The sequence below is a fragment of the Nerophis lumbriciformis genome, linkage group LG05 (assembly GCF_033978685.3).
Source record: "Nerophis lumbriciformis linkage group LG05, RoL_Nlum_v2.1, whole genome shotgun sequence".
Taxonomy (NCBI): Eukaryota; Metazoa; Chordata; class Actinopteri; order Syngnathiformes; family Syngnathidae; genus Nerophis; species Nerophis lumbriciformis.
In genome coordinates this window covers 41,890,333-41,902,561 of record NC_084552.2, presented here as the reverse complement: position 1 = coordinate 41,902,561, position 12,229 = coordinate 41,890,333, and the positions used below count along the sequence as shown (strand labels likewise).

Below are 12,229 nucleotides of genomic sequence, written 5' to 3'. Positions count from 1 at the left end.
TGTGGCCAGACGTAAGGGAGACCCGATACTGATATATTAGATGTACAATGCTGTGTACATTATCTTTTAAAATCAGTGCTCATTTACACAAAGCCCTGAAAACAACTTGAATGTTTATTTTTGTTTAATTAATCACATGTGCGTCTACGACTGCCCAAAATGATAACTTAGTTGTGTTTTTTAGTTAAATTACGTTTAAATACATGAGATAATCTCACACGTTTCTTATGACACAAGCCCAAAAGCTCAGCAGTCAAGTTTTTCAAAATCTTCAGCCTGGCCGTAGTTTTCGTAAAGCTCAGGCTTCAAGGAAAAAAGCCTAAGCTTTTTTCCTTTAAGCTTTTTTCAAAGAAAAAAAATGTTTTTTTGAAATAGCCGTGCTTGTGTTGACATGTTGTTAGTTTCTCTTTTCAAAACAAATCAATAAAGTAGTAAAACAAAACAAAAAAGAGTGAAATGGATGTTTTTACTGCATCAGTTTTATTTCATTTGACAATTGTCGTCAATTTTAAAATCAGTGTTCGGTCTTTAAACGCATATTGTCACATCACATGGTTAAACATGTCCTCCCCACGCTGGGACTTTTTTTTTCTCCATAAAGCTCCTTGAATATGAGCAATGGTGGAAAAACTTGGACTAAAAACACACAAATTCATTTTGTCATGAACAGTTCATGATTCTTTTAGGAAATAACATCTCAGTTAAGTTCTAGTTCATCTACTGCACTTGATGGAAAACATTTACAAGGCATGATGATGATCTCACACACATACACGTCCCCAGTGACACATAACTGGGTCAAGTGTCTCCGAAGTGGACATTTCTTTTTTCAAAGTTAAATAATACTTTTTTTATTCCAATTTGAGAACAACACGCTAAGTGAGAGCAGGCTTTTAGCATGTGGCTAACACAAGGCTCCTTTCGGCTGAGAGAAAACTGCTAAGATTTAAGACGACTGGGTTGATCGCAGGCAAAGTGGGCCAGAGCCGCTGGTGAATGCGAGTTAGTGACATGTCAATTCTTCATCGGTGGCTCTGGCCTAAAGGTCAAGGCCATGGAGAGGTGCTACTAGGTTCAAAGGTCATAGAACTGCATTAAGCAGACAGACACAAATAAAAAAGTCACTCATTTAAAGCTTCCTTAATTTTCCTCCTGTGTCCTCACTAACAGACAGATGGCATGATGGATGTGGTGATGACATCATGGAATCATTAGTTGATCAGCACCATTCAGAAACCTTTTTTTGTATCGGTTAGCTGACAATTCTCTTTTGTTTTTTTTAAGCTGCTACGTTTTCCTACTTTACATCAGCAAACACATGACGGTTAACATATACAACAGATATGTGCTGTGTCTCAAATGGAGCACTTGTTGGTACACTTTAGTAAGCATACGGTATACATTGTGTACTTGGTTCCTGATTGCACACCCATATAGATTACCGGTACTGTCATTGTGCACTGTAAAAGACAATCGCAATATCGCCTTCTACTTCTCCTCTTTGACTGAATATTATCGCTAATATTTGGATTACCCTGTAAATTATCTGATTGCTTTTTCCCCTACTTCTGCATTGTAAAATAAATAAAAAATTATTACTTTATGACTTTGTTTGATAGTCCCTCCTCTTCTGCTACATAGCCAAGATGTCCATTGAGGGAACACTTTTGAGTGCTGTATTTATTACAGTATGTAGCTTGAACATATTTATGTATTCAAAAGACACAAGTCTTAGGACAGAAACACACAAATTAAGACCATGTACCGGCACTTTGTTACTGAATGCACAAACTTTAACAGTGTGTTAGCCCAAATCAATTACGGTCATTGCACGCCTACTTCGAAATGACTATTTTAACATTTACATGCTTCTCTCTTTTTTTTTTTTAATTTTGAAAGGTTTGATAGTTCTTCCCCTTTTACTCTATAAGTGTTCAGCACCGCACACTCACCATTTCGACCGTTTTAAATACAACAGCCGGTTATTGACAGTGCACATTTTCTCGCATTTCTCAGTATAAATGCACTTCAAGGAGTAAGTCTAAGTACAGAAAGTACACCAGTTGAGACACAGCATTCATCTTGTTGGATCAAGGCGGGAAGTTTTTGGAACTTGGAGTGCCCCAAACCCTGTATAAATCAGCATGGACAGGCCGAGTTTTTTATGGCCTGAGATTGGGAGAAGTGAGGGGGTCACCTATACAAAAAAGGTTGAATCTATCCCAGAAAAGACGGACAGCATTGTGGTTGCAGGGAAAGTCTTTAGGACCATTTTTGAAGTAGTCCAAGCCAGTTAGATCCTATTCCTGATGTCACAACGGTGAGAACTTCCTACTCATTGGTCTAGATGCCGACACTCCCAAGATACTGGATAATTATCCATCGGACAGCCGTGACATTGAGGATATTTTTTTGTTGGCTGCTTGGATGTACATGAATCCTCTCAGAAATGTTGGAAACTGGATCAAGTTTACTCAGCATGTGGAAAAGTTACTTTTACTCCAAAAAGGAATTTTTTTTGGTCCAAATTGGAGCTTGGCGGTCTACTAGACTAGCGGGGAAGGAACTTGTTTGGTTTCCAGCACCGGAGATTCCTGTTCTGTGTCCTCGCCAGCCGCCTCTTCATTGCTGGAGTCGATGGGAGCGTCATCCTGCATGAGCGCACAGGTGTAAAGATGGAGGACAACTTCATACTTGGACGACCAATGAAAAGCTCACCGTTACCCAAGGGTGGGAGAGAACCTCCTCTGCTGTGAAGCGAGCGTCAATGTTCACCTGCAGCATTTGACTGATCAGCATCTGAGGAGTAAGCATGGAGAGCAGGACTACTGTCAGATATGTAAGACTAACTTGCTTCTGGATCCTTCCAGTCACCTTAGCAGGCAGGCTGATTGTGTCCCAGTCTGGAGACGGGAACTCCAGCTTCCCTTTGAGGATCTGATCAAACAACTCCTCCTGGATGTTGTTCTCGCTAAGGAAGACCCAAAAGGACAAAGTTACAAACTTCTTTTTTTTGTCTTTCCGTTGTTAATGTCGACCAAGCAACACACTGCTTTCTCGCCCCGCCTCCTCATCCTCACTGACCTTCTAAAAGGTGGGAATCCACATAGCAGGATGTAAGTGATGATGCCTGCTGCCCATATGTCCACCTTCAAACCGTAACTACACACACGCACACATACAAATCAATGCTAATGCAAGCTCAAAATAATAGCACTCACTTCCTGTTCATTCTCACCCGGTCTCAGCGATGATCTCCGGGGCGACGTAGGTGGGCGTTCCACACACGGTGAAGAGTGGTCCCTCCACCACTGTAGCCAACCCGAAGTCTCCCAGTTTGAGAGACTTTGTGCCGTCTGGATACTCGCATACCTGACGAGGACAAACACATCATCAGGCGGTGAAGATGGCGCTGGCAAGAGCACGTCCTACCAACAGGTTCTCTGGCTTGATGTCTCGATGGACGATGTTCATCCTGTGCAGGTACTTGATGGCTGCCGCCAGGTTGAAGACCATGGCGCTCGCGTCGTGCTCGCTGTACTTGGTGGATGACGTGATGGCGTCGAACAAGTCGCCGCCCTGAAGGGGGCAGGAAAAGGAATACTAACTTTGTCCAGACGCTTTTTTGATCACGGACAAGAAATGAAGAAGAAGACCTTGACAAGCTCCATGACCAGGAAGAGCTGAGACGGTGTTTCGTCCACCTCGATCAGCTGGATAATGCTGGGATGTCGAACCCTCCGCAGGACCGCCACCTCATTTTCGATCAGATGCTCCTGCCGGCATGGTCACGGGACTTATTACGCCTATGCCTGCCAGAGTGCACCTGTGCTACATGACATGCGAAATTACCTTCCCGCAGCAACGAGCTTTGTCGATGATTTTTAGTGCAAACTCCTGTCCAGTAGACCTGAGAAGGACATCATAACTGAGAAAAAGCTCTTGAAGGTTCTATGAAGATTAGTTTTACCTCTCCACGCACTCCTTCACCACCGCAAAGTTTCCGTCTCCGATGACTTTTCCGATTTCGTACTTGCTGCTGATGATGGACGATGACACCACCAGGTTTCCGTTTACTTGGAAGACAAGTTTTTGTCCCGTTACACGAATGTTCGCAACGTTTTTAGTGGACATCACCCTTGCTGTCACCTTCAAGAGCTACGCCATCCTCCTGCTCCGCCTTTCCGTTGACGTCTGTGGAAGAAGAACGGCGAGGAGAAACCTACGAACGAAGCAGAGACTTTCAACGTGCGTTTGTGCTGAGGACAAAGACGAGATTTAAAGCCCACCTTGAGGCTACGTCTTGGACTGGGACTCGTGGGCGACGGGCTAGTCCTGGGCGACCTTGCCTGAAATCCTGACGCTTCATTGGCTGAGGAAGACAGGAGAGGAGGAGTCTGATTATCTGACACTAGGGGGTGATGTTGAGGATCATCTAGCCCATGAGGACACTGCAGGTGATGACGCCTCACCTGATCCCGACGATCTGGTCTGATCCCCGGGTTTGACTGAAGCCTTGGAAGAGGCCAAGCATGAGCCACTAGAGATCTTGAGAGGTGTTGGCCTCTGAGAGGCAGTGGGACGAGGACCTTTGACTCGACACTCTACAGCAGGACAGAACGTTACTGTGTGTGTGCATTTGCTCTTGTCTTTCTTTGTGTGGCATCACTCTTAAAATCCCACTTTTATTTTGTGGACATTTTTTCTCAGTTGGGCTGTTTTGACACGACCACTCAAAAAAAAATGTCATGATCTTTTCACACCAGATTAACTTGTATGCAGATGTGTTTGTGTGTTTGGGTGTGTGTGTGTGTGTGTGTGAGACCATTCATGAAGGCTGCCGTCTTGCCGCCATGAGTGAGCACAAAGTCGTCCTGAGCGTAGCGAAACTTCTCCAAGCCACACGCCATGAAGACGTCATCGTCCCCGAAGAAGTCCTGCAGACAGGTCAGCTACACACACACGCACACACATACATGCACACACACGTTTAAGTGCATGAGCGTGCATGTGTCACAGAACAGACAAAAGCTGGAAATGCTGAAATAACGTTGCTGTCAAAGATCTTTGGGATTCAATCAAAGTGTCCCACAATAAATAATTTCAATGGAGGCTCCAGTGTGTGTGTGTTTGCGCTCTCTCATTGTGGAACTTTACTTTTGAAAATTGAAGAATTCCTGAAACTTTCCTGTGCGGTTTCCTTTTCTCCCCCTCTTTGTCACTTCCTTTATTTTTTGTCTCCACCGTCCTTAGCCCTTTTCTCACACTTTTTTTCTAACAGTCTGCAGGCTTTCTGGATGGCAAGGTAACCATGGTAACTAATACCGCAGTGTCAGAGATAGAAGACCCTCCCTCCCCCCACACACACACTGACACACTCCTGTCTTGTTTAATTTCAGACAATGCAAGTCTGACACTGTCCATAGAATAACAGACTTAATTAAGAGACAAGTATGCCTTCAAAATAAAAGCCGCTCTGTACTGAGTTGAGTTGAGCAACTTTTTTTAAGCAGCTTTTATTTTGAAGGCACCATGCACTCAATTTACTTGTATTTTCCCAAGGTTGCTGTGGGAACGGCCGACATTGTTCGACTTGTGTGCACGTGTATGTGAGACGTGTGTTGCATTCACTGACTCTACCCGCAGTCAGTCTCCTTGAAGTCTTTTTTTCTGTAGTCAAAGTGTTAAAAATAGCTTCCTGTAATGCGTTTGAGCGTCCTGTCATAAAGTTGTCAAAGCAGAAGACTTTGAAAGGAAAAATCTGCTTTTTGACTGTTTTGTCTTCCAAGATAGAAGCACAGCTCACCTGTTTTCCATCTAGCGTGTAGAGCTTTTTCACGGCTCCAGAGTCCAGCTTGATGGCCTCAGTGATGTCGGCCAGCACTTGTTGGAAGGAGTGCGCCGTCTTCTTGTTTAAGAGGATCCGTACTGCCTTGCGAGGCTTCACGCCGCTGCGTATCACCGTCACCAGTTTGGGTTTGATGAAGTCTTTGCTCTCCCTGCCCTCTCGGCCTTCTGGTCGCTCTTTGGCACACCCACTGGCGCCGGCGGATGGACCCCCGGCAGGCACGGCGCAGGACCTGCTCGACCCTGCCGCGCCGCTGCCAGAACTGGCGCCGGGTTTCCAGCTCGGGATGGAGATCTTGGCATAGTTGACTTTGCGGTAAGACTCGTTGGAGGCACACACGTAACTCTGACCTGAGACACACGGAACATTTTATTTTCACTCAACATTTTCAAGCAGGAAGATGCTTTGACAAGACATGACGTTTTGTGAGCATAATGCCTGTAATTGTTTCTTCTAAGGTAAAACTGATCTTAAAATGCGTTGACTAACTTAAGAGGCATATTATAGGGTTCAAAAACAGGCATTTTTATGGGTATGTACATTATTTGTGGTTTTTCGCCATTCATGGAAGGTCTTCGAGAATATACTGTATCAGCTTTCTGTCAGCTGTCTCTTAGGCTGTGCTCTTTCCCTACATTAGTGCTTGTTAGCAGACTTTATAGTCATCAATATTGATGCGTAATGAAAGGCAGATGGTCTGCTTGTCTGTTTTTATTGCAAAATGTGACATTGTTCAAATCACATCTGAGGCAGAAAAGACGTGTCCTACCTTCCAGCAGCTCATCCATGCTGCTGATCTTCTTTCCGCCGTCGATGGTGTAGATGGTCCTCACCCCCTGCGGCAGGTGCAGGTTGTCGGCCAGAGAGCGGGTCAGCTCCATGAGCAGCGCGTCGAATGAGCGGAAGCGGTCGCTTGAGACGGCGTAGACCAGGCCCTTAAAGTAGCGGTCTCCATTGCGGTAGAAGCGCACTTTCTTGGCCCGCTTTTCCAAGGTAAGCGCCTGCAAGGTGCGGGTGCGGTAGTAACTGCAGTTGGTGCTGTGCGCCGGGCTCGGAACCAGGCTGCTGGCTCGAGAGCTTGGGCCCGACCCGGCGCCGCCAGAGGAGTCGTCTCGTTTAGCCCGGGCAGAGCGTCCTCGGCGAACCTTGTCGCGTTCGTCAAAGTGCTCCAGCTCGATGGTCTTACCAAGAGACATGACGGGGCTGGGTCCAGTCGCACGGTCCATTTACTTGCTGCTCATGGCAGTGGTAGGAGCAAACACTGTGGGGCGCTCAAGCTTCCTGCTAGCAAAGATGAGACCAGGACATTTCCAACTTTGACCACAGAGATGATTTGAGGATTCTGATGAGTTCTAGTGACCCACTCTCTGAAGCCTTCGCCAGTAGGTCAAGTAGGAATTCTCCACTTGGCTCCTTGTCCTACCATGTTAGCACGTGTCAGAATAACGCCTCGAGGTCACACGCTTACTGCCGTGCTTGCTAGCATCCTGCAGCCTTCCTCGTCTGCATCTCAGACCCAAAGTCCAGCTTTTGGTCTGCACTGCAAGGTGACACTAAATGCGCTAATCAGTGAACATGTCACGGCCAAGGTGCTGCAGTAGACTCCCGTGTGACACACAACCTGCAGACAGGATTAGAACAAAAGCTGCATGCTGTCTGCTTCATCCATGAGCTTGCATGCAGGAGGGAGGCACCTACCAATAATGCTGCGGAACCGGTTTTGTTGCTATGGAGGTTCCCCCGCCCCCTTCCTCCCCGGTGTTCAGGTTCCGGTATTTTCCGGCTGATCTAGCGGTTGCAGACTGATTTGATGGCGACGACCGAGCCAAATTAGGCTGCTATGCGGCGATTTGCACAGCTTTCTAGCGGGATGCACCGAGACGGCAGCATGGCCGCTGCAGCAGCAAGAGGAAGAGGAGGAGAGAGGAGACACCGGCAGAATGCTTCTCCTCCGCCTTCCCTCCCAGGCTCTCTCTCTCTCTTTTGTCTAGCTTGCTCAACCCCTCCCCCTAATCTTGTCCCATTTTAATAACAACAATATTGCTACATTTTATTTGTATTGCACTTTACTTTTGAACAACAAATCTCAAAGTGCTATTTTAGCACTTTAACCAATTTAAACCTTGATTAAAAAGAGAAGCTAACACAAGATAATTAAATTAAATCTATTATAGCAACTTAACATTTTTTTTGTTTATTTTAAAATGTTGTATTTATTGTGATGACCCTCCTTCTAATGAAGGCTGAGGTGCCTTGGCATTGTGTTGTTACCACTGATAGATTCAATACAAGATTATCCATCCATCCATTTCCTACCGCTTGTCCCTTTCATCTTATATATTATTTTAGTTTGTGTCTTTACAAAACATGCAATTTTATTAAAGGGGAACTGCACTTTTTGGGGGGAATTTTGCCTATCGTTCATAATCCTTATGAGACAAGAAAACAAAAGTTGTTTTTTTCGCTTTCTAACATATAAAAATCGGCTTGTTCTAAGTGGCTAGCAATGCAGCTAATGGGGGTAGTGAAGTGAATTACATTTATATAGCGCTTTTTCTCAAGTGACTCAAAGCGCTTTACATAGTGAAACCCAATATCTAAGTTACATTTAAACCAATCAATTCTTCCACTAAATTACTCTAAAAATCCATTCAAAAACCGTCAACAATACTTCACTTACGCCTCAACCCGTATAATAATCAAGCTGTAGCGACATTGTTATTGTAAGAGCAAACTCTTTTTCTAGCGTACTAAAACATTGGCGTGCTATGGTATTAGCCGTAAAAGCTAACTACAGCAAGAGATAAGCTAGCTTCTACAACAACACGAAACGCGTTTGAGTTTGTTATGCACAACGCAGTGCGATAAGACACCAATCTGTTAGACTGATAAACATGAACAATCATATTACAGTATATGTAAAGTATTAGCCCACATTTCATGTTTTGTTTGGACACAGGTAGCCAGACAGCATATGCTGTATGTCATGATACACGTAAAGTATAATGTGCTGCGTGTGTCTTGATCAATATTAAAGTGACTCACTCAATAGACAGTTGTCTGTTTGGTCCAGCTGGTCAGGGACCTTTTTTTCCAGTTAATTATGCCATTAATGTCAAAGTTGCATGGCTTCAAGTTCCACATTTTGCAGCTTTGATTCACTCTCACCTCACTCTCTCGGCTTCCGTCTGCTCCAACGTCTCACTCTTCCTTTGTGCTCGCTTCCAGAAGCAGTAATTCATCCTCCATGAATTCAGATTCAAAAAGCTGTGAATCCTCATTTGTCCAAAAATAGTCGTCTTTGTTCTTTGTTACCGAATCTGCCATGATTAGAACACATTTGTATGTTTGTATCCAGAAGAGGTTGTTGCCAGAAGTCAGACGTGCGCTGCTATGGAAACGGAAATAAATGCGCCGAAGAATTAGTTACGGCAATGATTAAAATGACCAAAATCCGGTAAATATTGAACATATTATTTATTGTTATGAACGTGTCTGTTACTACATTATATATAAACTTGCAGTGTGTATATAAAACGTTGATGGAGGGTTTTGAAGTCTTAGAGGGCTTTGAAGCTACAAAGGTGACTCCCATTATCCGCATCTTCCTTGCATTTTTTTATCATCTTTAAAACCCTAAAAAAAAGACGTGCGTTCTTGTCTTTCATAAGGATTGTGAACAAAAAAAAAGTGCAGTTCCTCTTTAAGTGACCTAACTTATCAATAAATGATACTAAATGTCAAAAGTAGGAAACGACTCGGCTCCATTAGAGTCCTAAATATTTTATGAAGCTGCTTAGCATGTGATGTTGTCATGAACAAACAATAATAACAAGAAAAAGTCCCATGTACATTTTAAATGGGCCTGCTGGTGTTAAACCCTGGCCCGGCACAAACCGACTTGGAGGCCTTTGCATTTTTAAACTATTTTAACCAAACAAAACGAGATGCTAACTACTGCCAGAAAGCATGTTAGCCACCTACGTGGATAGCTTGTCATATTTTGAGGAATGTCTCTTGCTTCATTAGACAGTTTAAGTGCTAAATTCATCCATCCATCCATCCATTTATTTTCTACCGCTTGTCTCCTTCGGGGTCGCGGGGGGTGTTGGAGCCTATCTCAGCTGCATTCGGGCGGAGTGCTAATTGTCAGTGGGATATTTAAAATGCTAAAGCACACTCCAAACAGAACTGTTACTATGTACTGTACTTGAAGTCCTAACTGCTACCTCTTTTAATTTTGGGATAATCTCAACAAAATAGAAATGCTAACAATGCTAATAGCTAGCATTGTATGATACCTATTTATATACAGTATGTATATGTATGTGTATATCCATCCATCCATTTTCTACATATGTATATATGATATGCATTATGCAATACATTCATTCAATGCATATACAATATGCATTAATTGAATGTATACCTATTTACGTACATACAGTGTGTATGTATGTATGTATGTATGTGCATATATGTATATATTTTTGTATGTGTATATGTATATGCGTATATATGTGTGTATATATGTGCATACAAGTAACGTGTGTGTGTGTGTGTGTGTGTGTGTGTGTGTGTGTGTGTGTGTGTGTGTGTGTGTGTGTGTGTGTGTGTGTGTGTGTGTGTGTGTGCGTGCATAAATGTGTATGTGAGTGTGTGTATATATATACAGTGTTGGGTTAGTTACTGAAAACCAGTAACTAGTTACAGTTACTAGTTACTTTATTTCAAAAGTAACTCAGTTACTAACTCAGTTACTTACACCAAAAAGTAATGCGTTACTGTGAAAAGTAACTATTTAGTTACTTCTTTTTTTCTTCTTTTTTTTTTAAAGCTCCCATTAATGCCCTTTTTGCCTTCATTTCAGTACTGTTATTGCACTGGAGAATAATACAATCTGTTGATCAACTTGACATGCATTTTTATTTTCCTTTTAACATAATTAATGAAAAACAGTGCAACATAAAAAGGCATTCCTCCTTTCTTTAAACTTGGACCAATGACCATTAATAAAAAACAAGTTTAAGTGCAACATAAGAAGAAACATCATCTTCCTTGAAACATAGGTAGTGAAATAAAGCCTGACATCTGGAGTGATGCTGCTGTCTTCCACACTTGGAGCCATGGATTTTAGAATACTTGTTTTCAGTGGCAGGATCATTGACACAGATGGTGAAGTTTTAGTGCTCAGTAGAGATGGAACACTTTTGAGGGGTTTAAGGACCTGGAGGACCTCATCTGCCACTCTCACATCATCATCAGACAGGGTGACATTTGTCTTCAGGGTGTTGTGGGTCAATGCAGAGTATATAGCTGCCTGCTGCTCCAACATATCATAAGTGGAGTTCCACCTCGTTGGGACATCATGTATGAGCAGGCAGCTTTAGCATTTCTTGCTTTGTCTTAAGCACATGAGCAGCTGTTGTGCTTGGGTGGAAGTAGGAAACCTTCCTGATCCTCCCAAAGAGGCGCTCCATCCTATTGACTGAGATTCCCTTCTGTGATGCCAAATTCACTACATGTGCAAAGCACCTATCTGTGGTCCCAGTCCTGCCTCATTCTCTGTAATTATTTGATTTTTGGCATTATCACGTGTGACTGGGATATCTTTATCTTCCATTCCTCCACTGCTTGTGTCAGTACCTGCGCAAGGCGACTCTCGTAGAGGGGGCGTGTCTTCTCATCTCCCAGTCTGCTGTGATGAAGTGAGCGCTTATAGTTCCCCTGGACTTCCACCCGTCTGTCATGAGCGCAACAGATGATGCTCGGGATAGTTTTTTCTTCTCCTGCTCATAAAGATCTGGCACAATCTTATTGCTGAAGTGGGTGCGCGACGGGATGTCGTAACGTGGTTCAAGCACGTTCAGCATGTGTTTAAAACCCTCGTTTTGCACAACCGAGTCTGCACCTATAAACACACCGATTAAATGGCGCGGGGCGTTCAAGCTCCTCCGTTACTCCGCTCGCCATGACCACGCTGTGTGTGGACTGAACGTGCCAACAACTTTTTTGTTTTGTTTCATATATCAAACCGCGGATCACTTATTGTGTGCCTCACCACACCCACACACACACACACATAGACCGCGCCTCTTTTCTTCTCTCCGGCTTGTGACAGAGGAAGATTCAGAAGAACGACATTCTGTTTCTAGCCGATACTACATCAAAAGTAACGTAAAATAACGCAGTAACGCATCATGTAGTAACGGTAACTAAATTACTGAATAAAAAAAAAAAAAACGCGTTAGATTACTAGTTACCACTACTTTGTAACGCGTTAGTCCCAACACTGTATATATATATATATATATATATATATATATATATATATATATATATATATATATATATATATATATATGTATACACATATATATA

General features: G+C 43.3%; 1 protein-coding gene and 1 long non-coding RNA gene across 4 annotated transcripts in view; one reads left to right on the top strand and one right to left on the bottom strand.

Moving 5' to 3' along the window:
- Positions 1-387: 387 nt before the first annotated feature.
- On the bottom strand, positions 388-7,805 carry LOC133606389 (serine/threonine-protein kinase DCLK2-like). 2 transcript variants are annotated; one of them, XM_061960264.2, is made up of 16 exons: positions 7,547-7,805; positions 6,618-7,469; positions 5,807-6,198; positions 4,826-4,952; positions 4,473-4,604; positions 4,290-4,372; positions 4,150-4,222; positions 3,971-4,076; positions 3,853-3,910; positions 3,657-3,776; positions 3,433-3,579; positions 3,239-3,372; positions 3,085-3,162; positions 2,875-2,971; positions 2,725-2,799; positions 388-2,651 (listed from the first exon to the last, which is right to left on the bottom strand). In XM_061960264.2, exons 2-16 carry the CDS (start codon positions 7,072-7,074, stop codon positions 2,547-2,549), a joined length of 2,184 nt encoding a protein of 727 aa, XP_061816248.2. In that variant the 5' UTR covers positions 7,075-7,469; positions 7,547-7,805; the 3' UTR covers positions 388-2,546. The 2 variants fall into 2 exon arrangements, with proteins under 2 accessions (XP_061816248.2, XP_061816247.2); XM_061960263.2 differs by having other exon boundaries at positions 389-2,651; positions 2,719-2,799; positions 7,547-7,804.
- The window catches only part of LOC133606390 (uncharacterized), a 93,531-nt gene continuing 87,317 nt past the window's right edge, over positions 6,016-12,229 (top strand). For both annotated transcript variants that reach the window (XR_012050465.1, XR_009815240.2), the window contains exon 1: positions 6,016-6,163. This is a non-coding gene — a long non-coding RNA (uncharacterized lncRNA). The remainder of the gene's footprint in view (positions 6,164-12,229) is intronic.

Bases quoted from the DNA above. Each gene is read 5' to 3' on its own strand.
- LOC133606389 (XM_061960263.2), bottom strand. From the start codon at position 7,074: ATGGACCGTGCGACTGGACCCAGCCCCGTCATGTCTCTTGGTAAGACC. The intron at 4,373-4,472 runs GTGAGGCGTCAT...TGTCTTCCTCAG, and splicing joins GACCAGATCGTCGGGATCAG to CCAATGAAGCGTCAGGATTT. The intron at 3,777-3,852 runs GTAATTTCGCAT...CCATGCCGGCAG, and splicing joins AAGCTCGTTGCTGCGGGAAG to GAGCATCTGATCGAAAATGA.